This window comes from Branchiostoma floridae, chromosome 5 (genome assembly GCF_000003815.2).
Source record: "Branchiostoma floridae strain S238N-H82 chromosome 5, Bfl_VNyyK, whole genome shotgun sequence".
Lineage (NCBI taxonomy): Eukaryota > Metazoa > Chordata > Leptocardii > Amphioxiformes > Branchiostomatidae > Branchiostoma > Branchiostoma floridae.
In genome coordinates this window covers 26,585,303-26,612,144 of record NC_049983.1, presented here as the reverse complement: position 1 = coordinate 26,612,144, position 26,842 = coordinate 26,585,303, and the positions used below count along the sequence as shown (strand labels likewise).

Genomic DNA, 26,842 nt, shown 5'->3' with positions numbered 1-26,842 from the left:
CTGGCAAACTGGACTGACTGATTGATACCCAGATTTATAGATTGTATTGTAATTTTAAATTGTATGCAATGATTGTATCTTAACATTTGTACAAATTGATATGTGTGTATGTATTCATGTGTGGGCCACGACACCAGCATATCGCTGCCTGTGTCCCACGTGTATTGTATTGTTTGCAATTCCAATAAATCAAATCAAATCAATCAAATCAAACCAGTTCCAGTTGACCCATTGGCTAAGAGAGGGGCAGAGATTCTGAAGTATGGCGTCCCAGAGAGAGGCCCCGCCGTGCATTACCTCCACAACCATGTTCTAGCTTACGACCAGGCCAGAAGAACTCCACTGTGGGTGGCCGAACACATCACCAGTCAGCATTTACAGGGTGAGCTGTGTGTGCTGCTGTGTATCCTCCTTCACCGGCGTGTCTGGGGGCCTTGGCGTAATTTTTTTTTTGGGAGGGGGGGGGTCGCGATTTTTAACCGGGAATACGCCGAAAAAGGAAGATATGCCGGGAAAGGAATATATACCGGGAACTTGTACGGGCCCCCAGCACCCGGTTAGAATCGCGAATAGACCTCCCCCTCAAAAAAAATAATTACGCCAAGGCCCCCAGAGACGCCGGTGAAGGGGGCTAGCTACTGTGCTTGTAGTGCATTCTGTCACGCATAGCTGAACATGACCTCCAGACCATGGTTGGGATTTGATAGTTTACTAATAAGGATATTTTTGTTTGGAAGTTTGTCGGCGAGGTTGCTCCTTGCTACAAGTTTTCTGCATCAGTAAATGAAAGAAATACCATCTTTGATGTGATCAAAAGAGCAAACTGAAGCTTGAATAAGTTGGATATAATTTCATGTTGTCAAATTGAGATTTTTTGGACAGATAGACTGAAATATTTTATCCTAGCAAGTAAATTTTCGTTCAGGATTAGAATGGAAGGAACTGTTCTTGGGCACCATTAAGTTAGGAGTGGTTATGAGAAAGGTCAATGAAAGGTCTTTAATATGGGACAGGGTTTTGGAATCAACTCTCTTACAACAAGCTTTTTACTCTTAAATGAAGACCTTTTTACTCGTAAATGTAGACCTAAGTTGTTCAGATACTGTTCGGACAAAATCTCTTAAAATCTTATGGTAGGTTTAACCATTCAAATAGCCTACCTTTCTCAGGGCAAATATTTACATGTTTACACGTTTATGTATGTTTTCATAGGTCCAGCCGATCGGAGTAACTCAAAGTTCAAACCAGACCCCAGCGTGGGGTTCGATGAAAGAGCTGGGCTGGGCCCCTGGCCTGTCTACCTGGCCTGTCTACCTGGCCTGGCTATCACGTCAGGCCACCAAGATCCCCCCCATTCATACCCTCAGAAATTTTCGGCCTCTCATCTAGCTCTGCCCTCTAGTGGAATATAGACAAATTGCCGAGCTATTCAATGTTACTTGTCTGAATTTAAATTTCTATTGGTCTGCAAATAGATAAACAACAACATTGAGGGAGAAAGAAATGACGCTTGTGGTTGATGTTGATGTTGATAACAACGATACCATACTCACAGTGTAACATTTGATCTAGTGGCAACAGTCACAAAGGAGGTCATATTTAGGTCACCACGTAACTGCAGGCCTGGGTATGGCAGAAACGGGTGCTGTCAGAGGATTGCACTTTGACTTGACATTTTCCCCTTCACGTTATCAAAGGTTTGAAGATTGAATATTCAGTCTTCAATGTACATAACAAGGACTGACTGCTTTAAAACAAGGCTGTAATACAGCAGTTTGTTTTTATTTAGCAAATGTTAGTTTAACACACTGCTTTAGGGATCTGAGCCATCTGCTGTTTTCTCCCCCAGACAACTCTCTAAGGGAACCAAGCATGTGACCCCGGTCATCTCAGACGCTCCACCTGTCATGTCTCTTTTAATAAAGCAGCAGCAGGCGCTTGTCCAGGGACAAAATAGTTGATTGAGAGGCATAGTAATTGCTACTCTTTAGCCCTGCCAGGGATCTCAGCCTGGCCTGTCAGCCCTGCCCCTTGACTGGCCCTTTGAGGAAGTAGAAGTATAAGACGTATAACTCTGTCTGGGAGGTATTAGGCCTTTCTACCAGCCAGAGATACAAGTACCACAGTTTGTGTCTTTTTGATCTGTCATCGACTAGCCAGTACAACAAAAAGAGAAGTAATGTGCATGACGTGCTGTTTAGAGGTAAAAACAACACTTTCCTCTCCCAGTCCCCGAAGCCAACAATCTCCACCCATTCCAACACAGAGTTCCCCAGCTGTTTCTCTGACCAGACCAAGGATACTCTGCTCTTCGGAAAACTTTGTACAGAAAGTACTGGAACGTCTTAAATGACCGACTTGCCTGCTACGATCCTAGATACATAGACAAGAAGAACAGATTGGATTAGGGAAGTAACGTTATACCTGGATGGATTAGATGGAAGCAAATGCTTGGTTCCTGGTAGACACAGTCCAACAGAGCAGAGTATTAGAGAAATCATTCCTGACTGTGTCTTATAAAACACAAAGTTACACTAGGTTCAGCAGCACTACCCAAATTTGTCAAAGGTTCCATACAAAGACCACAAGTTTTTCTGAACCATACGTATGTTCTTCTAAACCACTGTCGCACTTTTCTGCTCTTTTCGTCACAGTATTTATCACACAAGTCTATAGTAAAGTACCACAGTTTGTGCCTTTATTATATAGCTGGGGTGAAACAACGTTTTCCTTAATTTCTTTTGTTTAAACCCCCAACTGTTCGCCCAGAGAGCCTTTTTCAGCTTCACCACCTTGCCCTTGGGGAGATGCTCCTGTCTGGAGCAGAAAATCGAGGCACAGCCAGTCTGTGAGAGAGCAATTACTCCTTCCCTGCACGCTTTGACATCTGGTCCTCACAACCCGCCCTGTATCCCAGAACAGCCTGATAGTGTTCTCACACTGTTCTCTATATTTTTTCATTATATTGTTTTGCAATATCAGACTCTAAAAGCCCCTTTTCCATAGTGTTGCATGTAGCATTGTAGGTGGTAAAGGTTTTAGTTATGACTTTTGTACTGCTGCCTCCGGGTAAAATGCTGTACAGGCCTTTTTTTGACAGGAGCCATATCCACAGCTACTGTAAAATCTTTAATGGTCTAATGAAAATTATGGTCTGTTAACCGATTGGAGAATGTCATCGGTTATTCTAAAAGAAATACGTTATATATCAAATACAGTTCTTGAATGAAATACATTACAAATTTAGGATAAGCTACTTTATGTATGTATCGCACTGGCCTGGCTAACAGAAACTGTGAATGTAAAAAGAAGTGCCATATACACCAGTATTTGGCATTAGATAAGCATAGAAATAACATCACAAAGGCAAGAAAGTCTCCATCATAACTACAAGCACAAAACTACAAGATCGTAAATATGAGCTGCTATGATGTGGGTTCCTGGTAGACACAGTCCAACAGAGCAGAGTGTCAGAGAAATCATGCCTCAGACTGCGTCTTACACCAGGCAGAAAGTATTAGGGTATAAGGGCAAGTATTCTCTTAGACTAGCCTTATATTTTCGGCGTTCTGTCTAAGAACAATGGTGTGAAAAAATCTCAGGGCAAAATACATCATTTTTTCCATAGACTTGTGTGATATATACTGTGACGAAAAGAGCCGGCCAAGTGCAAGTTGACAATACGTAATGGTTTAGAAGAACATATGGTTCAGAAGAACTTGTGGTCTTTGTATGGAACCTATGGAACCTTTGACAAATTTGGGTAGTGCTGCTGAACCTAGTGTAACTTTGTGTTTTATAAGACACAGTCAGGAATTTTTTCTCTAACACTCTGCTCTGTTGGACTGTGTTTACCAGGAACCAAGCATTTGCTTCCATCTAATCCATCCAGGTTTAACGTTACTTCCCTAATCCAATCTGTTCTTCTTGTCTATGTATCTAGGATCGTAGCAGGCAAGTCGGTCATTTAAGACTTTCCAGTACTTTCTGTACAAAGTTTTCCGAAGAGCAGAGTATCCTTGGTCTGGTCAGAGAAACAGCTGGGGAACTCTGTGTTGGAATGGGTGGAGATTGTTGGCTTCGGGGACTGGGAGAGGAAAGTGTTGTTTTTACCTCTAAACAGCACGTCATGCACATTACTTCTCTTTTTGTTGTACTGGCTAGTCGATGACAGATCAAAAAGACACAAACTGTGGTACTTGTATCTCTGGCTGGTAGAAAGGCCTAATACCTCCCAGACAGAGTTATACGTCTTATACTTCTACTTCCTCAAAGGGCCAGTCAAGGGGCAGGGCTGACAGGCCAGGCTGAGATCCCTGACAGGGCTAAAGAGTAGCAATTACTATGCCTCTCAATCAACTATTTTGTCCCTGGACAAGCGCCTGTTGCTGCGTGCTTTATTAAAAGAGACATGACAGGTGGAGCGTCTGAGATGACCGGGGTCACATGCTTGGTTCCCTTAGAGAGTTGTCTGGGGGAGAAAACAGCAGATGGCTCAGATCCCTAAAGCAGTGTGTAAAACTAACATTTGCTAAATGAAAAACAAACTGCTGTATTACAGCCTTGTTTTAAAGCAGTCAGTCCTTGTTATGTACATTGAAGACTAAATATTCAATCTTCAAACCTTTGATAACGTGAAGGGGAAAATGTCAAGTCAAAGTGCAATCCTCTGACAGCACCCGTTTCTGCCATACCCAGGCCTGCAGGTATACGTGGTGACCTAAATATGACCTCCTTTGTTTGGCCAAACTGACTGTTGACTTGTAACATTTGCCACTAGATCAAATGTTACACTGTGAGTATGGTATCGTTGTTATCAACATAAACCACAAGCGTCATTTCTTTCTCCCTCAATGTTGTTGTTTATCTATTTGCAGACCAATAGAAATTTGAATTCAGACAAGTAACATTGAATAGATATCAGTTTATCTTGCTAGTAGGTGTCTTGACAATGGACTAAGTACACAATCTCGGCAATTTGTCTATATTCCACTAGAGGGCGCAGCTAGATGAGAGGCCGAAAATTTCTGAGGGTATGAATGGGGGGGGGGATCTTGGTGGCCTGACGTGATAGCCAGGCCAGGTAGACAGGCCAGGTAGACAGGCCAGGGCCCAGCCCAGCTCTTTCATCGACCCCCCCAGCGTGGACCCGATGTTCACAGCACAGTACGAGGACTACTGGGAAAGTGGCTGGTCCTGTGGCCACATGGCACCAGCCGGGGACAACAAGTTTAGTCAGGTGCAGTATACATAGAAAAGTCACCATTGCTTAGGCTTAGGTCCCTTTTCCCAACTCGAGGCCCGGTCGGGTAGCTTTCAGAAACGAAAAATATAATATAAAAGGCAATAAAACACACACAGAACGTAAGCAAAATTTGTCATTGGCATAATTTGTGTATATTCCTTGGTAAACACGTCTATTTTTCGTTTCTGCAAACATCCCGGCCGGGCCCCGGTTTGGAAAGCCTGAGTCAGGTGCAGAAGAAAAGCCAGAATTGACTCGAGAAATTCAAAGTATGACGTTACAACACTTAATAAAAGTTGATTAACATGAGAATCCTCATTTGTAAAATTTGATTTCGGTGTGTTCTCGTCCTCCCCAAAAATGCCTTGCTCTACTTATGAGGTAGACAGCCATTGGTTATAATACATGTGGCCTGCATGAGCAACAAGTTGCTGCAAAACACTTCAAACATTGCTGTGAGCTGCAGGTCTTTGTCAATGTGCAAAATAGGAGAATATATTGTAAAAGTAAAAAAAAAAGTCTAATAATGAGCAAGAAAGTTACAAATGTCTTCACTGCAGCGCATAAAAAATACTGTACTATACTCGTTGATCCGACCACTGCCTGTTTTTTTCATCACAGGAAGCGATGGACGATATTTTCCTCCTGTCCAACATCGTCCCACAGGACATTGAGAACAACAAAGAGTTCTGGTACAGGATTGAGCTGCACTGTAGGGAGCTGACCAGCAGGTTTGAGGATGTGTACATACTGAGTGGCCCACTGTACCTTCCCAGCCAGGAAGGCCAACAGAAAGTGGTCAAGTACCCGGTAAGTGCAGGTTTACCAGCAGAAAATAGTTTATTCTGTAACGTAGTAAGATTTGCCATGTCAGATTTTGTCATATTGAGTGTCAGGCAACAGGGGTCGTGGTAGACCGAGGAAAACTTGGATGGAGTGTGTCAGGTGGGACATCAAGGTGTGCGGTCTAACAGGGGTGAACCCACTGGACAGAGCCACATGTAAGCGAGGTGTGAAGACTAGCCAACTGCTGCCTACCCCTGCGTCAGGGATCCCAGCAGCAGTATGATCAAATAATGGATAGTGAGTGTGTGTAACTGAGTGAGTGAGTGAGGAGTAGATTCAAGTATCAATAACGTATGGTCAACCCTGTACAGCGCACAAGTGACTGACTCTATACATCAAGTCCAGCTAACCAATGTGACCACTTTTGTGACGGACCCTCAGACGATTTTTTAATTGACACCATCAAGCACCAAGAATCCTTGTTTAGGGAAATCACATCAACCAGATCTTATCAGTACTGAGTGGTCTTCTTGGGTAGTTTTGTCATTATCAGCAACTTTTTTTCTTGTAGATTCCTTTATAGACTGTGACACCGATCAGACTGTCCCATTTTCTTTCTTGCAGGTAATAGGACAGAGTGAAGTAGCTGTTCCAACACATCTGTACAAAGTCGTTGTTGCAGAGGGACACAACGCCCCGACTTCTATTGGTGCTTTCATCGTCCCAAACCAACCAATCGGCTCCGACCCCGACCCAAAGCTGACAGACTACCAAGTTCCAATTGAAGATTTAGAAAAGTCTTCAGGATTTAAGTTGTACCCTCAGTTGGACCGGAGCAAGACCACAAATCTGTGTGAAATGGACTCATGCAAACTCCCTATAAATCCCTATAATGGTACATAGTCTTGTTTGGTCATGACAAACTGTACATGCTGGCGCTCACACACAACTTTCTATTTCCTAAGGAAGTTGAGACACGGATTTTTGGAAAACCTTGCTCAGTCCGGACAACGGAAAACCCTGTCCAGTCTGAAAAGAGGGTCTGCATGGGGGTATAGGTTGTAAGCTATACTACAACATTTTAAAAATCTTATGCACAGAAACAAGAAAACTTAATTGTGTGACACAATGGCATACAAAACTTATAATTTGACAAATACTATCCATCGTTACTTCTGTGCATCATATGAAATATTTATGAAAAACTTAGAACTACTCTTAGTCGGTAAATAGTTTCATCAGGTTGGTAAAATTATCATATAGTATTATGGGGGTGATCACTACAAGCTAGCTGTCAGCCAATCAGAAATACGCCTTTCTGCTGTCAAAAGCTTCAAATAAGTAAGGCAAACTTCTTGATGTTCATGAGCGATGCGATTGTATCACAACGTTCCAACGCCCGACAGTCCATTCTTCGCACAAACTTGTAAAAAAAAGGTACCAAAAGTTGAGATCTGTAAGATCTGTTGGTAGTGGGTGCAGTATCACAAAATACTAGCCAAAAACATTAAGAAACCATTATGCTCTCGCTAAATAGAAATAGAACATTTCATCAGCCTGTATGCCCGCCATATTGGATATTTATAATCTTCGCATTGCTCGCTGATTGGGTTGTACCCAAATAAGGCAAGCTCATTTAATATTCATAAGCAGGACGGATGATAGTGACATCTATAGTGTGCTTAAACATGAAGAAACAACCATCCTCACGCGAATAAAACTCACAAGAAATATTTCATCCTGCATGCCCGCCATATTGGACATTTGAAATCTTGGTGCTGCGCGCTGATTGGCTTGTGCCCAACCCAAATAAGGCAATCTCATTAATATTTATATGATAATAGGGCGATCTATGCCCGTTGGTAATTTTATGACGCATGTTCGTCTCTGCGTAGGAAAATGAAGTATCGCTAGTGAATATGTATCGTTATATGGCAGAGTCAATTTTCACTTGGGATTTGTGGCAAATAAACACTAAATATTCTCGCCTGAAAAATTACAATAAGTAACCCCACTTTAGCCTTGTAATGATTTAGCGTGGAACTGATCCTGACTTTAAGTTGTGACAAATAAAGTCTATGCACCGGTTGGTGATCGCACACCACATCTTATTAAAAAGTTTCTGCTGATTTTGGAAATAAATGCCTGTTTTACTTAAACGGGCAATTGACAAAAAATGAAAATAAATGTCGGCTACCTGCAGACGTGTACGTTGCGTAACGCTTCACCGCCTCAGCTTCTTCATACGTGTGTGAAGACGCTTCTTGCTCTTCTTGCGACTTGTCAGTCCCGTTGCCATGGCGGACACGCCCGCGGGAACTACCCTGACGGACAGGAGGGGATTGGGGAGGTGGTCCTCTAGTTTGGCCGCGGTCAGGGCGCGGGAAAGGGGACCGGACCGGCTCTGCTTGCTCGTACATTTGGACTGTACTGTACAGACAACCGCCGCGCAGTGTGTAAATACAAAACTGCGAAGAAAAAATGAATATAGCAAATGATACCTTAATTAGTCTGACGACGTAAGGCCACATTTGCTTTTATCTGGAGGGATTACGTGGCATCAGGTGGTACGAATGGCATTTTGTTTTTCTGCAAGTGGCAGACTAATTTTCTGAGAAAAGAAGTTAATCTGAGCTGGGAGGGGAAACATCAAAAAGTTTCTACGCGAGAACTCAGAACGTAGTCATTAAATCCCCGTGTTTTTCTGGAGACGTTGCAAAACCTTCCTCCTGCCTTCCTATTTTGGGAAAAACAATATGATGGATTCATATATATATTGTACCATAAGTAATTATATAGCGCTGTCTGTCTTGTTGGCAGTTCACTTAGACAATATTTCAAACAGAGACATTAAGAGTTTTTAGAACTTTTAATTTCAGTTTGTATTTCTCAATAAGCGACTGAGAGGGACAGGGACGTCAAAACACAGCGCAGCTGTAGTCATACTGTCTGGATTCCGAATGTAAGTTGAACCACGACCTTTTGCGAGGTAACTTTGTCTCATTAAAATGCAAATGTGTGCAAAGGAAGCTCTTATTAGCATACTTTATAGGAATTCACTATCTCGTCTCGAACCAAGTTACATCTCTTGAATGAAGTTTCTGTCATTTGATTATTTGAATTATTTACAAACCATGATCGTAACAACAGCATCAGAACACGATATATCAAAGCTGGAAGTTTTGATGCAGTGCCGAAGGAAGTCACTAGGGGTTCTAAAATATAATCAAGATTATTCATCCAAATACATATACGAACACTGATAAAAACACTATGTCTTATTGATCACACCTAACACTATTTCTGTTGTGATATCTTAACTGAAAAAAAATGCACAATTGCACAAGAACAAAAGACAGTTTATAAAAGGGTCAGTTTTATTTTCTTGCCTTGTGTTCTCCACAAAGGTACATGTGCCAAAGTTGTTTTCCCTTGATTTACTGACAAGCCCTACACATCCCACATGTGGTGTGTACAAAAATACAAACATCAATGGATACCAGTGAAGCTCTCTACTCCTTACAATCAAGTTGTATTTCCTTCTTCTGTAAAAGAAACTCAGTCCGTAGAAATTTTGCCACTGTGGTGATTTTCACATGGTCGTTACATCATGAAGTAGCTATTTTCAGCAGTAGTTGTTGTCCATGTACTATATGTCATCTTGAACAGTGACAGTCATATACATGTAGGTGGCTAGTTGGTTTTGGCTAGACTTGTACATGTAACATATTACAGGGTTTGTGCCCTGCAAAGGTGACCATTTCTATATGCTGAAGACTTTTATAAATTGCAATAACAATTGTTTCTCTGATAATTTTCATCCTAGAAAGCAACAGACATCGTAATCTACACGTAGGTTGTTTGCTGCTGGCTTAAATCTATGCTGTGAGAGTCAATCACACTTTAACAGTCTTGTTCTTTTTTCAAATGTACAAGACATCAATTGACACAAGTACAGAAGTTCACTTTGGCCTCTAGGCTGCAGTAGACTTTTATTTTCACACTCTGAAAAAACCTGTAGGGGGGGCAGAGAAAAGCAGACTACGGTGTGTCATACGCTGGTTGAAAAGGTTGTGTTAAGACAGTCTTAGAGTCTGCTTTTTCCATCAGTTTATTTTTATATGCCGTCATAATTGTTTGTACTGTGATTTTCATTCAGACAGTACTAACAGACATCTATATTTATATGTAAGTGGCTAGTTTAAGGCTAGGATGTGAGAGTGCGCTGAGCAGTGTTTCTGTTTTCTCATCAGTTGATTTTCACATGCAGTAACAATTGTTTCTCTTGTAATTTACATTTAGACAGTACTAACAGACATCAGACTTGTTGGAAATAGGACAATTCTTGTATACAATCAGGATATTTCAGTGTCTATCAGACACCTTCGTCAGAGCTTCTGACAGGAGTCCTGCTTCTCGTCCCTATATGTAGCCGATGCAGGTGGTGCTTTTACAAGTAAGCACATCCTGGTTGTGTACAAGAATTCTCCTATATCCTATATTCTAACAACATGATGAAATTATTTTCGGAAATCAGACTCGTTTCTTTTATAATTTTCATCATAGTAACAGACATCAGAACCGATATGTAGATGGCTCGCTGGTTTAACAAATCTAGAATGAGTGAGAGTTAGAGGGTGCTGAGGAGGGTTTCTGTTTTCCCCATGATGTCTTCGCGCTTGGCGGAGTAGACCTTCTCGTTATCCACATACTGCTGCTTTCCCATCTTCCCAGCCACCACCTTCTCAGCCAGCGTGATGGAGAGCCCGATCTGCTCCTTAAGGTTGGTGTCCAGCTTCTGCAGCTCACCAACCTGGGGAGAACAACAAGTGTTTGTTTGTTTGTGATAAACATCTAATTGTGCAGCATCACAGCCGAACAATGAACTATCTAAAACGGTGGTAAAAAGAAAGAAAAAAAAGAAGATGAAGGTAATAAGGTACAAGCAACTGGACATGATTTAGGAAACTAATGTTTGAGGTGGGATCCACTACTTTTTGTCAGTGACACTGAACAGATCTGTTGAAGAGTAGGTCTTATACCCTTACAGGGCTCGAAATACTGGGTGCATGTGCACCCAGGTGCACCCAAAATTGGAACTGTGCACCCAATTTTTTTCAGTGGGTGCACAGGGTGCACCCAAATATTTTCTTAGGTTTATGTATGTAAAGATATCAAGTATACATCATATTCTTGACATCTAAGTGTTAGAAAGATGATAAAAATGTCTGTCATGGTACTTGTTTAAGAATTTGATAGCTTGTAACTAAGTTTTGTTTTAATTTTTGTCTGACATTCTACTTAAATTTAAGTGGTGCACCCCAAAATTTTTTGGTGCACCCAAATTTTTAAGCTGGGTGCACCAGTGCACCTAATCCCAAAAATGAATTTTGAGCCCTGTACCCTAATTCCGTATGAACTGATATATAAAGGAGTTGCAAAAACAAATGCTATGGCCGTGTATCGTCCAAAAGTAAGCTTCTGCAGCTCACATTAACACAATATTTGCGTTTTTGAAAGTTAGACATTCAGGTACACAATACAGTTCAATCTCTAAAACAAGATAAGATTAATTCTGGATGTTTCTAGTGACATCCAATGTCTGGGTGTTTCCAAAACCTATCCAGTTGCTTGATGCTGTTATCTGTAATACTCTGAGTTAAACTTTAAGACATGTTCAGTACTTCTTAGAGGACATTGTGGTTCATCACAAGTGTCAGAGTAAGAAGGATCATCATCACATTTTTATACAATCATACACAATCATTCTACACATAAAGGACTGACATCATCACGAACTGGGTATATTCATACACCTTTCTCACGCGGCGGCCATGATAGATCTAAAACGAGTTCAATGTGGCAAACAAAAGGCTGTCCATCATAATTAGCAGTTTGACCAATGGTAGCCTGCCAATTAGGAAATCGACCAATAAGTGAATGGCTGCAAATTCGTTAAAAATTTGCATTATTATGTTTTTATTTTGCATCTCTTAAGGGACTATGGGGTCAGTCTACACTACTCTAAATTGCTACATCTTTTGGTGCATAACACTTCTTGTAATATTTATTATTCTATCTTATATCATGAAAATTTGTGTGGTTTGGGGGAAAACTAAATGGGACCTGATTTTAGAAATAAGTTTTGTCTGTTTGCCTCATTGACCTCTTCTTCGATCTATCATGGCCGCCGCGTGAGAAAGGTGTATACACAAGGACTGATGTCATCGCAAACTGCGGTCATTTCTAAGCACAAAGGGGAAACGTCTTAACTCTATTTTCAACTTGCTCCTGTTGCCCACCTTCTCAGCCACATTGGTGCTATTCAGCTTGTCTTTATATGTAGAGGTATGTATTACTTGTCTTATGAGGTGGTAACAAATAGGGCGTTTTGGACAGTATTTTCTGTACTACTGGATGGATACTACTACTACTAATAGTGTGGACGGGACTAGGTAAAAAGTAAGAGTAAAGGTAAAATGTTGCCCACCTTCTCAGCCACATCAGTGCTCTCCAGCTTGAGCTTGGCCTGCAGCTCCTTGATGGTGCTGCTCAGCTTCTTGTGACACCATAACTTATGCTACTGTGGATGGGACTAGGTAAAGGTACAAGTAAACTATTACAAACCTTCTCAGCCACATCTGTGCTCTCCAGCTTTGAGCTTGCCTTGCAGCTCCTTGGTTGACAGTATTTCCTGCCTTGCTACAGTGGATGAGACCAGGTAAAGGTACAGGAAAACTGTAGCTCACCTTCTCAGCCACATCAGTACTCTCCAGCTTGAGCTTGCCCTGCAGTACATTTTTGACTGTACATGTACATGTATTTCCTGCCTTGGTACTGTGATTGGGACCAAGTAAAGGTACAGGTAAAGTAAAACAGCTATCCACCTTCTCAGCCACATCAGTACTCGCCAGCTTGAGCTTGCCCTGCAGTGCACGTTTGACAGTATTTTTTGCCTTGCTACAGTGGATGGGACCGAGGTAAGCAAGAGTGTAAACAGGTACAGGTACAAGAAAACTGTTCACTGCCTACCTTCTCAGCCACATCAGTACTCTCCAGCTTGAGCTTGCCCTGCAGCTCCTTGATGGTGCTGCTCAGCTCCTTGTGCTCAGCGTCAATCTTCTTGCGGCTGCCGGTGAAGCCGGCCAGGTCCTTGGTGGACTTGAACTTGGCGATGGCGTCCTCGTAGCGCTGGTAGAGCGAGGTGCGCTTGTCCTGTGCCGCCTGCAGCTGGTCCAGGAGGCCCTGCATCCGCATACGGGACTCGCTGGCCTCGTCCTGAAGTAGTGGTGCACAAAATATTGCTCGTTAATCACTTGTTAATCACTCGTTAATGAGACATAAGGCCCTGCATCCGCATACGGGACTCACTTGCCTCGTCCTGAAATAGTGGTGCATAAAATAACGCGCCTAAATCACTCCTTAATCAGACAAATACACATACACAACTCGCTTGCCGTGTCATGCGTGAAACAATTTGAATAAATTGTAATACAGAAGAGATATAAGGCATGGAAAAACTGGGATGATTTGTCTTAAAGAAATGTTCAGTACTTCTTAGAGGACATTGTGGTTCATCACAAGTGTCAGGTAAAGAGAGTTCATCATCACATTTCTATACATTATCTTTGTTTCCACTTCCACTGGATTTATTTGGATCATTTTTAAAACCTGGATGGGTGAGGAAAGGCACATCCCGAGGACACAATATTGGTAGCACGACAGCTGGTTACTGTCGAGATTAGGGATAAGAAACAGCACTGTGCCCTAAAATTGATTTGATACAGGTCCAAAAAAAATACCGGATAGTGAGGTACCAGTACCGGACCTATATAAATTTACACTATTAAAGTAAGTAAAAGGACCTGCTTTAAACCTCTGTGCCAGTATCAGTACTGGTACTTGATGTTACGTTTAGCTCTACTTGAGATGGCATACTAAGTCTATACTAAGTGCATTTTTCAGTAATCTAACAGTGAACACCAGTGAAGCCTTGGTTACCTTTGAGATGGCAAAGTCCAGCCTGACGTAGACGATGACAGTGAAGAAGAGGATGTAGAAAGCGAAGACAACCAGCAGCGGCTCCTGGAGCAGGAGGAGCTTCTGGAACGAGTACCGCAGCTGGGGGAGGGGGGGATAAAAACAATTTTATGCTTACTGGTACAACTGGAAACTATGTGAATTCACTGCCCACAAAAGAAAAGGATAGGGTCAGCAGGTTTTTCTAGGGCAAGTTGGGAAATAGAAATTTTTTTCCCTAGGCCCAACAATTAAGTACCGGAATTACTTAACTCTACAATCTCGATTCACAAGATGATAGCTACACAAGCAACTGGATAGAAAACAATCAAAGGTTTCATTGACTACGTGAAAGGTAGGAATGCTCCCGGAAACGTCTGACTGTCCCCAACATCTATGCAAGTTTGAGTCACTGTAAAATTATCTTTACTATTAGTATTAGTATTACATGGATGTTTAACAAAGCGAATAACAGATGTTAGATTTTTGGGTTACTCTCTGTGACAGGGTGACAAAAACAAACAAACAAACTCACGGTGAAGTCCTGTATGTGCTGCTCTACAAGGTTGGACTTGTGTGCGACCACGACGGTGCGACCAAAACAAACAAACAAACAAACAAGCAAACTCACGGTGAAGTCCTGTATGTGCTGCTCCACCAGGTTGGACTTGTGTGCCACCACCACAGGGCGGCCGAACGTGTCCAGGTACGTGAAGTGGAGCTCGTCGGGATGGCGGTCTACGGGGAACGGCACAGACAGGTCCACATTCCTGGAAAATAGGAACAGACACTCATTTTCCTGAAATGTTACTGGAATGTAGGAACAGACATTCCCTTTCCTGAAATTTTACTGGAATGACATTCATTTTCCTGAAATGTTACTGGAATGTATGAGCAGACATCTTTATTTATTGACGTGACTGATACAAAAAATACATTTTTTTTAAAATTACAACCTTGGCAAAGGTGACAATGGTGCAATGACATGAAGTACAATATCCAAATATTAGCAGTAAGCATTCTTCCATCTCAACATAAATACAGCTATGAAACCTAGTTCAGTTTTCTACCTAGAGAGAAGGTTTTACTTGTTCTTTAAAGATTAAATTCCAGCTACAAGCTTACAAGCACCCCCTAGAAATTACAGCGAGAACTGCAGAGAGAACTCACTTGGAGCCCTCGGGCAGGATGATCTTGACAGTGATGTCATCGATCACCTGATCGTCGTAGACGTGGTCGACGAATCGCATCTGCAGAGCATACTCGTCACCTGTGGCATGATGGGAAGGGTAAAAACGATAATCTTTACCTGCTCTGCTGTTTAATACATACATGTATGTATCATAGAACTTTGGTGCCAATAATGTGAATATCCTGAATTTTAAAACTTCCATTCCGGATTAACATTTGTAACTAATTTTAAGCATAGTCACCTCATTTTTTCACATTTGAAGCATTGATAAGCAACACAAAAGCAGCTGTGATCAAGTCCACTAATATGGATAGAATTCAAACTTTCACAGGGATCAAAAAGGCTGTCAACAAACTAACAATTCATGCAAACCACCAAATGTATTCAACCACGTTCGAGCGTGTTCCTTGGTTCCACAGAAAGTTGGACAAAATAGCTGACAACTGAAGCTGTCAAACACCTTGCAGTTACGCCCCACAACCCCAATGTTACGCCTAAATCTGGTTCATGAGTTATGCAAAACCAACAAACCTGAGTTAGAACACACAGCTGGGCAGGTTCTAAATGTACTCAGGTATAGTAGAGGATCTTTAGCAACAAACAAACAAACCCACCTGAGTTGTAGAGGTACTCGTAGCTGGGCAGGTTGTAGCCGATGTAGTAGTGGGTCTTCCAGCCCCCGAACAGCGGGAAGCGCGGGCGTAACTCGAGCTCTACGGCGTCGTCCTGCTCGTTCAGGTTGCTGGTGGAGATGTTTCCAATTTCGTCTCGGTAGTACACGTCACGCGCCGCGGCGGGCAGGATCGTCTGGAACCGGGGAGAGAAGAGTTCTGAATGAGTCTACTGGCACATGTTATACACAACAGCTTATCAAAAGCATTACTGCACAAACTGTGACATCTATATCACTCATATCTATTAGTCAATATGTCTTTCTTAGACTATGTGCTAGCACAACAAGGAGTCAGGTAACCAATCATTTTTTTACTTTGAAATATTTATCAGTCTAGTCCACATTTCTTGACATTAACAAATGACTATCACCATCTCAAGATTTTAACCCGGAGACAGAATGTAAGGTTAGAACCACTGAGGAAGGGTAACCAAATCTCTCAATTAAAAAAAAAGGTTGTCTGGGCTCCATCAAATGACCAAGCCATGAACACGGCAGGCCATAGTCTAAAAACCCAGGCTGTGTTCTCGCACACATGTACATGTACACACCCACCCACCACACTGTCTGGATTGGTAGGTGAGTGTGTGTGTGCTGCTGAATCACATGTAGCTTACTTGTTGCTCTTTCTTAGGCCTACGTCACATTTCCCAATGTGCTTGCGGAAACAAAAAATCAAAGCTTATACCAATGAATATGCACAAGGCACACTGTTGAATTATTTTTGGTCAGTTTTGTGCTTTTAAGTTTTATATCATACTTTTCCTTCCACAAAACTGCCTGGCTGGGCCTCTTCCTGGAAATGTGATGTTAGCCTTACAGGATACATGGAGTAGTATAAAGTCAAAGTCAAAGTTCACAGACACCGACTGTCATTAATGAGCCTGTATGATTTTCGGGTGCTCAACAATCGTTTTCTGCAATCTGAAACCTTCTTCTGCACCCTGCAGCTAAATTCTACTTATGTGTCTGCTTCCCTCCCTTACTAGAGAAACTATCGCAGCAAATTGTCACAGTTTTGTCTGTGCCTGCAAAGTAGCCAAGTAGCTGTAGCCAAGAAACTAGCATTGCAACAAATCGGGTGGAAAAACCAACCCCAATTTTTCCAACGAGTCAACTTCATAGACAACATAAGAGCAGACACAAACTGGTTGAAAAGTGCTTCTTACATGTACTTAGATTAGAGTAAGAAATAGGTGAAGTTAGTTTTGAAACAAACTCGAAATTTCCTGACCTTGAAAGACTTGACAGATGACCTTCCGTCCAGCTGGCGCTGGTAGTCGTAGCGGGAGAACGAGCCCTTGAGGCGGGCGCCGGAGTGTCGCACGTCGTAGGTCTCCTCCACGGCGATGTTACCCCAGTGTGAGACCTCGATTACACGCACCAGGCTGCTGACGGCCAGGAACGGTGTGTTGTTCTCGTAGTGAACCTGAAGCTTTTCCTGCAAGGAGGGGAAAGAAACTTTTAAAAATAGAATTCAAATTTGATCCAGTTAGCTATCACACTCAATCTGACACACACACACTTGTACACTTTTTCCTTGACTTCCATGATTCAATCTCAGCCTGTACTTTCTATTTTCTTTGCAATTCTCTTGGCGTACACACTAGCTGACTGCTGGATACTACACTACTGCTACTGCTAATCTTCACAGAATCACTACATGCTGTAGAATTCCCCTCCCTCTCACTAAAAACTTATGTCCCCCTAGTTTTCCTCGGACCTGACAAGGAGCTTGCTTCTACTTTTGACTGGTCCAAAGAAAAACAACCTAAGGGAGTCAGTTTTGCAAATCCACTTACAGTCAAACCTGTCTATAGCGGCCACTCAAGGGACCGGACAAATTTGGCCACTATAGACAGGTGGCCTCTGTATAGAGGTGGCAACTTGTAGATAAAATACCCAAGGGACCGACAAAAAGTGGCCACTATGGACAGGTGGCCCCTCTGTAGAGGTGGCCCCTAATACAGGTTTGACTGTATTATACTGTTTTTTCTTTGTTTCTCCTCCTGTCAAATCTTCAAATGGGATTAACTTTTTCATTTTTGGACCAATTTGGCATGAAGGTGTGTAGGACAAGTGCCCACAGTACTTCATTTTTCCTTTGAGCAAACATTACTTCAAATTGATGAATTTTGGGATTTTTTTCCAGGATGAAGATGGATTGCAATATGCTGTATTTGCTCCCAAGCAAATGTCGGCCTTTCTAGTTCTTAACTATAAGCTTCTAAAATAACCACAAAGCTCCTTACCTGTGAGAAGGGCTCGACATTCTCGAACGGTCCGTAGACGATGGAGCTGTCCTCGACCTTGGCTTTAGTCTTGGTGTGGGATTCGACCTTGCTGGAGGCCAGCTTGACGGTGGTGGTCTCCGACTGGGTCTTGTAGGGGGAGTAGAAGTGCAGGTTGCCCTTGAAGAGAACCAGCTGGTCCTCGGCCTGGGGGAAAACATCAATCAATCAATCAATCGATAAATCAATCAACCAAACAACTCTTATTTGTTTTCGAGTATACTGTAAATGCAGAAATGATTATATTGGTTTTTATGTTTGCAGTTTTCGCGGTGGATACCTAACCGCGAACTTAAAACCACCACAAACATTTTTCCATGTCAGTAAGACACTACAGTGCACGGTGCTACCGCAAACTTAAAACTACCGTGAACAATCCTTTTCCAGCTACCGCGAAATTAAATCCCCGCGAATTAAGACGCATTTACAGTATGTGCTGATGTGCATAACATCTAACTATCGGATGATCAATCGTTTTTAAAAATTGAAGCTTGCAGGCAAGGATGAAAATGTATACATATGAATTACAAATTTTGCATCAATAGATTCATGTCCCAATAAAACATATCTCCTGCTACTGAAACAGCAAGGAAACCTGCTGACCTATGAGCCTCTACGCACTACAACTTAAGTTACAAGGCAAACAACAACAACAATTACAATAGATTTCTTGAAGGCCAGTGGCAGTGTTCTTAAGATGTCTTAAGCTTAGGCTTAAAAAAAAGTTAAAGCCTCACCTGGGTGATCTGGGCGGGGAAGGGGGGCTGCGCGTGGGTGTACGACTCACCTGGGTGATCTGGGCGGGCAAGGGGGTCTGCGCGTGGGTGTACAACTCACCTGGGTGATCTGGACGGGGAAGGGGGTCTGCGCGTGGGTGTACAACTCACCTGGGTGATCTGTGCGGGGAAGGGGGTTTGCGCGTGGGTGTACGACTCACCTGGGTGATCTGGGCGGGGAAGGGGGTCTGTGCGTGGGTGTACGACTCCTCCACGTTCACGGTGGTGGACTGACCCGCGCCGAGGGCCTTCGGGAGGTCTACACGGAACAAGATGTCTGTCCTGGAGAGGGGGGGAGGAGACATGGTTTCACTACCTCATTATTGCTATCTGGTTAATCTATTGTTGTTCAGACATACTTGCATGTACATGTAGGTGTACGCAGGTTTAAACTGTCCACATGTAAGGCACAGTTGAGAACTTTGCCTTATCTTTAGCTGTAGGGCTGCTACGAGCTTTTACCATCTTTGAGATTTTATAACTGTCTGTCAATACTAAATCATAAAAACTTTTTTGATTATTCAGCCTTTTACAAGCTAATATAAGGCAGCAAGATCAACAGATTCTTAATCTCATGAAAGCTATTGAATCTCTTCAAATGATTGATAGCGGCACTAAAGAGAACATTTCTGACTTAATGTGTAAGATAACAAATTATTACCTTAACGGGGGGGATCCAATGTCCGGTTACTGTTCTAAGTGAATGCGCATGGCTTTTGTCATCGTACATTTTACTGAGAACCCATCAAAAACAAGTCAAGATCTTGTTAACAACCATATAACTGTGATTGAAGCTGTGCAGACATACATTTCATTTAACGGCAGCAACTACCGAACTGTAGTTTGATAGCGCGCGAAACTATTGGCAGGTTTTGACTTGCGTTTCAGTGGAACGTTCTAACAAGAAAAGGGGGTCCAAACTCCGATAAGTTAACAACCAAGCCATCTCTGTATATTTTTAAGCGTCCTATGCATGCAAAATAACACTAACCTTCTGCAATACTATTTTTTGTCACAAATATATGCAATATTTTGAATTACGCTGCATATTTAAATACGTTTAGTTACAAGGTTTACCTCTCACGGCGAAACCAACCTGTCGCCAAAAATGGCGGCACATTTGTTTACATCTGCCTGTGATTACACATTTTCACTTTCGGCTTCTTAATTTCCCGCTTCAACCTCGTTTTTAACAGCAGAAATGACTACAGGATTTCTTTAGTCGGTAGGGATAGATTTTCTTGAATGATCGGTACTCTACTGACGAGTTGACTAACTCCATCGTGTTGAGCATCGCTCGGCTTCCTTCATAGGTGATTGGCAAAGATGGCGTGGGTGACAGGGCCGTGAACATGCGGCATAATTTAGCTCCGATGATCCAAAGATCTCCAAACTATAAAAGCAAAGACACGGCATAGCTGTGCTTCTTTAGGAAGTCTTATAGATATCCTTCTCATCTGTGGTGGTATCTTTTCACATTTCGTATTTGACGATGAATAATTCAAGAGTTTCCCGGGCCATGTTTTCGATAAGTTCGCTCGTCAGCATGCTCGGAAGGCGTCAAACATGTTTACTTTTTTCAACCGTACTGTTGGGGATTACCAATTTGGACACACACTCTGACTTTTCAGATATTTGCAACAAGGTTTAGTCCATAACAAGTTGTACTTATCATGTGCAGACACTTATGCATATCTCCGCAAAAATGATTTTAAAATCCTACCGGAGTTTGGACCCCTACCGGACTTTGGACCCCTCCCGTTACACTTATTTTAATATTATGTGACAAATTACAAAATCCATCTACTAATTAATATTCTCCCCTGTCAGTCTCTGAATTACTAAGTTATAGCTGCGATTTAGAAAAACATTTTTAATACTTTGTTTTATAACCTTAGCAGTTAACAGCGAGAACAATTGAATCACGATTGCAAAAAAAATTGTAGCGTCCCGGAGATGACCCTTGACCCGCCGCCCAGCTGACACGTCGACACAACATGGCGGCCGCCAGGAGCCGGAACGTTTTTTTTTTTTACATGTAAAATTCTGTCCTCTAAACTTTCAACTGTGAGCCTACATGGGCCAAAATTAAAACAGCACAATCTGTTTCTAACACATACCATACTGGGGTACCATAAAAAAAAAAAAAAAAACATAAATTATGCTGTGGTAAAGGTGAACTCGCTGTACCGCCTGCGTGGCACACACAGCACACAACTACCCGGCCCCGCCCTCCCCACTAATAATAACAACAGAAATATCAAGTTTATCTTCTTACGTTCGCCCTGGGACGGTTGTCTGGGTCACGGGCAGTTTCTCTGCATCGTCATCTTTTGTCTGCAAGATAAGAGAAGAAACGACAAGTTTAAAATCAAAAGTTTATCAACACGTTTCCTTGCAACTGTAAACCTGTTAGAGCGAACGACACTGACTGAATATGCAGAAGATAGAACAAATAACGGAAGGGGAATAAGTCTAAAAACCATACCGTCGCTCCAATGAAAGAAAGTCTGTCTCTCAGAGAAGGGTCGATCGCCAGCACGAAGGAAGTCGTCGCGGTTTTCCCCGCGTTTTCCAGGGTGATGGTGGTGGTGAATTTCGCCAGTTGCGACGTGAGATCTATCTGTCGATTGACGGCCGTATTGACGAGATCGCCGCCCAAGGCGCCCTGGTTAGCCGTGCAGCACGAAGCCAGGAGCGCCCCGAAGATGACCAGCTCGTAACCTACGCGATTCATGGTGATTTGAGGGAGGATGGAGGCGGATGGTGAGAGGAACTTCACCGGTAAACCTGCACCAACAATGGCTACAGGAGGAGAGGATTCGGCAGCCTCGTTTTCAACAACATTACACCGCTGATAGCGCCGCCTGGCGACAATATTGTGAAAAGCATGATTGTAGTTGTGTAGTATACTATGATGATCTATGATGAAAGCTGGTGTATGTGTGTTTGTCTAGGCGTCTGTGTGTGTTTCCGGATATTCTTGATACCCCAATAACGTGTCTATTTATATTGCGGTGTTTCACATAAGTTACATAACAACGGCTGTTAATATGAAGTTGATGAAACTACGTAAAATTCCGCTAAACGTTGGCCACTGACTCCGCCAAAGAGTGTTCAATCATCTTTCCACCACATTACTAAGCGAAAAAAATTGATTTTGATAGCATCATATAAGATATATTTTGTCATATTCGTTTATTTGAGGAGCCAAGATGAAGCAAGGGATTTACAAAAAGATTTGAATGTTTTCCAATGTCTACACGTGAAGCTTATTCACCATATTCAGTTGCAATGTAACCTAGAGGAGGCACCAATATTGTATAAGTAGTAAAATGACTATATTTAGATATTTTGCACCAATGGCTACATCATAACATTGTTGCGAGCACATCCAGGATTAACCGACTAAGATACTACACATGTAGCCTCCATAGCAGGCTCTCTATGGAGGCTACTACACATGCGTGTATCTTTATCTTTATTGGAGCAGGAGCAAATCTTTGAAAAAGCGCGCACAATTAGGGGTAGGCGTATAAACCCTGAAATGGCTGCAAATATTAAAGACGCAAACAAACGACCAATTCATTTGCCGAAAGATATACAAGCAGTCTTTTAAAACGGGATATTAATTACGGCATTACTTTGCGATATCTTTTTTTAAAAGGTCTGCCAGCACTTTGATGTGAGTAACACATACGTCAGACTGACTCGTGTTTACGCCATATTTATATTAGTCCGCCTGTGTAGAAAAACAACATTCGTCTCAGTTGAAGACTAGTACGGTAGCTTTGCATTTGTTGTCTGCCGCTACAACCACTTCAAGCCACAGTCCAAATGTACGAGCAAGCAGAGCCTGTCCGGACACCTTCTTCGGGCCCCGGTAGCGGCCGAAGCAGCGGGCCGCCGCCACAATCCACGCCTAGACCTGTTCATCGGGGTGGCACACGCGGGCGTGTCCGCCGTGCCAAGGGCGCGTCTGACGACGGACAAGAACAAGAAACGTCTTCGGCACACACGTACGACTTCGAAGAAGCCCAGGCCGTGAAACGCTACGCTGCGTACACGTCTACAGGTAGCTGACGCTTTTGTAGTTTGCCTCTTTAGAATACTGAATATATTTTTGTGTAAAAGAGTCCAGGCACTTAGTCTGTTTCAGTCAGCGTTTTCTTGTTCGTATGTATGTATGTATGTATGTACATCCAAATGATAGGGCCTTCACACTGAAACCGAATCAGCAGGAATCAAGAAGAACCAGCCGGAATGAAGAAATTGCGAAATTCGTACCACATTCGGGCGGGAATGCCAAATGGATCTACATTTGTAATAGCTCTTCACACGAGAGGCGGACTGAGCGGGAATGCCGTCTGATTGAAAATCCGTGTATATTCCCGGGTGTTTATAGTACATACTAAGAATTCTCAATGTATTCCATACATTTGTGTTCATTCTTGTGGCCGGCCGGTTCTTCATCGAATTAGATCACTGCAGTTAAGATAGTTAAAATACACTTTGAATGCCGTTCGATATTTGTCTACCTCAAATTTATGCACCATCTCAAAAGTGCTGAGCATGGCAAAACCGTTTGGGACGGCCAAAATAATAGGCATAAATATCTGAAATGCAGTGAGAATTTCCAGAATTCACTACGAATTCCAGGAAATATACAATTTGTATTCAGACGGCATTCCGGCTCATTCCGATTCTCGTGTGAAGGGACCACTCAGTCTTGTGCCTAAGTATAATCAAGTGTGTATGCGTTACGTATAGACATTTTTTTTCTCTTTAGTAAAGTTTGCGAAAAAGAACTGTTTTTGATCTTGACCTATCGTTGTGCAGCCTAGTTATCGAACTGCAACCAATTCTTTTATACCACAAAATGTACCTGAGAAAGAAACAAAAATACGCAGCTCATGCTGATTTGATATACTATATATTGTAAGTATTACTAGATGTCATATTTAAAAGTTTAATATGCCCTTTAATATGGACCAAACAAGGCTAAGGTAGGCAGGTTTTTGCCAGGATCGTTCGGCATCCCAAAAATACATTTTTCCACAGGCCTTACGTATGTTGTCCTACAATGTACCTGCTGATATATAGGGGTTATGTACTAAATTTCTGGGTGTTTTCGTGTTGACTTGGTGGTAATGTATTTTGGCTGCCTAATTGTCTCTTCTACATCAATTATAAGGAATGTTGAAAAGTGATCCAAGATGTCTGTAATCATAATGCCAGCCGTGTAACTTTATTTGATGTTAAACGTTTGTACTTTCTAACTTAGATTAAATTATTTATCCTAGCAAATCAGTCTGCATGATTCTTGTAGAAAAACAAAATGCCATTCTCATCACCTCATGCGTAGTTAGTCATAGAAAGGTACATGTGACTATAATGCCAGACTAGGGCCACAGTAAGTAGATTTATTGATGTCATTCTCTGCAGGCGCCAAATTTAATAAAAGAGGGCGAAAAACAACAGAATGCGTGAAAGCAAAACTTAGAATAGAGACCATGAATGTTGTAGCCGGAATAGAAGCGTCAAAACACGGTATCACAGCCATCGCGTCTTTTATTTCTGTATTCAAGACGTATACAAAGTGAACATATCGTGGTAGACCTGTATCAATTACTAAGTTGAACAGCTACAGTCATGACTACCAAATTGCAACTTTTACTTTTGATTTACTATTTCTATAACTATGGTCATAGTTACATGTATCTGATTACTGTCACTTCTACAAGTAAAACCCTCAAAGAAACACCCGACCTTTTTTGCGACTAAAATGACCGAGTGGGGACCCCAAAAATTTCCTTTGCAATGCTTATCGGCAACCAGTATACATACTAGCACGTTGCTTTGTCAATTTAAGAAGAATATTTTGACATGTTAAGGAGTTGCAAATTACATCTCATTATCGTAATCTATGTAAAAGATAAGAAGGACCATGTTTTGCACTAAGCCTATTCTGACCAGGAAGGGGAATTTTGAGGCTCACAGCAACTTTTATGTCGCATAACTAATGAACGGCTAGTCTTAAAGCTACCAAACTTAATAATTTATCACAAAATGTTGGTAGCAAAAATGTCAAATCAAAAAAGTGAGTTCACATTTTTTTGTGTTGTCCTGGCATATTTTCGCTAAGATTTGCCAATTTCGACTTAAACAAGGTTTTCTTGGCAAACTACACTTGTTTTCTTGCATCAATGAAATCCTGTGAAATTCAATGTAACTTTATAATTCAAAATTTATAATTTATGCTAATTTCATTATGTCATTGGTCAAAATATAAGATGGCCGCCAAATGGTCCAAATGAACAAAGGGATAACCAAGACTACTAAACGATGTGTTTCCCTAATTTGGCACTTTCTTGTCATGTTCACCACGAGGGTTCAACGGAATCAACTATGCTTTTTCTTTAAACAATGGCCAAGAAACTGATTTTGCGAAGAACAAATTGTGTACAATAAACACTGTACGCCAAAAGGTTTCACAGAACATTTCATTATGATCGCAGTAATTCAATGAATGAAGCAAGTTGGACAAAATATTTTGGTGACGCCCAATGGGAAAGCCTAATGGTATATGTAGTAGGCTGTGTAAGTAGCTAGACAAAAGGCATCCCGCGTTTTCTGGAAAATGTTGTCTTTCGAGTTATTCCTAGGAAATCATTTTCTACATTCTACATCTTTCCACAGGTAAAAACCGTGCGCCTGTTACCTATCAGCCCAAAGAGGTTATGTCTCACGATAGCCGCCTTGATCAGCGCAAAGGCGCTTCTGCTAAGCGACAGGAGGGACAGGAGATGTCTTCAGACACGCACAAAGAAGCCGAGCGAGTTTACTACACAATCAAGGACGAGGATCTCCCACCGTCGGTACGCGATGCGAGGCAGCAGCAAGCCAAGCCGAAGGAGTCGCCAGCTCCCCAACCCCCTCCTGACCATCAGGGCGGTTCCCGCGGGCGTGTCCGCCATGGAAACGGCCCTCCTGACGCGAGGCAAGGAAACCGAGAAACGTCTTCAGACACGCACGAGGGAGACGAGGCGGCGAGACGTTACGCCACGTACACGTCTGCAGGTAGCTGGCGATCTTGTCATGTTACATGTGGCCACTGCAAAAAAATATTACCTGGAGTACTGCAGTGTTATTTTCAGTGACCTTCCGTCTGTTTTAACTGTTTTATTTGCTTTTAAGTTTATTACATTATCAGAATCACTTTATACTCTCCATTTTGCCATTCGTGCATTTAGCACATATGAAAGCTCCAAACATTGCCACGATGCTTTACAGTGTCAGTGCAGACAGTTCATTGGGTGATTTTAAACTACATGTGTACACCCCCCCTAAATTTGAAGTGTGAATTGTAACGTTCGATGTTCAATAACATCGGGTGTAGATTGTGCGCAATAATCTATGTTCGTTGGATAATCCTTGTTTTGGTGTTTAATGTAATCAGGAAATGATATATTCTATTTTTATTGTTGCTCCAACCACTAACCTTAACCAATATCTTTTTTAACAGACCGCACGTATCCGGATGCAGTAAGCAACCGCTGTGCACTCTGTAGCTTCATCTGCTCCAACCGCAGCTGGCTGGCGGCCTGCTTTGCTGTGCTGCTAAGCATGGTCGCTTTGGGATTCGCCCCTCTGATGTTCATTATGAAGGAGGTAAACACAAGTGTATAAAAAATCCCCATTTTTCTTTCTCTTCTGCAATTTTTCTTTCTTTCTCATTTTCATCAATATTTGTGAACCTTCTTCTGTAGTTCATTTTATTTTGACGTTTGACACCCTGAACGGTATTTAGGAAATATCGGGACTGACCGTCACTGTTGACGTCTTGAAACTCGACCTGCA

At 42.1% G+C, this 26,842-nt stretch overlaps 1 protein-coding gene and 2 non-coding genes across 3 annotated transcripts; all 3 read right to left on the bottom strand.

The window, feature by feature from the left end:
- Positions 1-10,278: 10,278 nt before the first annotated feature.
- On the bottom strand, positions 10,279-21,828 carry LOC118415886 (dolichyl-diphosphooligosaccharide--protein glycosyltransferase subunit 1-like). Its single transcript, XM_035820795.1, has 11 exons — positions 21,471-21,828; positions 21,261-21,319; positions 19,144-19,264; positions 18,168-18,353; positions 17,150-17,356; positions 15,857-16,049; positions 15,221-15,320; positions 14,682-14,820; positions 14,033-14,152; positions 13,064-13,309; positions 10,279-10,844 (listed from the first exon to the last, which is right to left on the bottom strand). Exons 1-11 carry the CDS (start codon positions 21,717-21,719, stop codon positions 10,662-10,664), a joined length of 1,803 nt encoding a protein of 600 aa, XP_035676688.1. The 5' UTR covers positions 21,720-21,828; the 3' UTR covers positions 10,279-10,661.
- Positions 11,705-11,772, bottom strand: LOC118416956. Its single transcript, XR_004831296.1, has one exon. It is a non-coding gene; the product is annotated as a small nucleolar RNA SNORD61 (small nucleolar RNA).
- Positions 13,575-13,642, bottom strand: LOC118416957. Its single transcript, XR_004831297.1, has one exon. It is a non-coding gene; the product is annotated as a small nucleolar RNA SNORD61 (small nucleolar RNA).
- Positions 21,829-26,842: the final 5,014 nt, after the last annotated feature.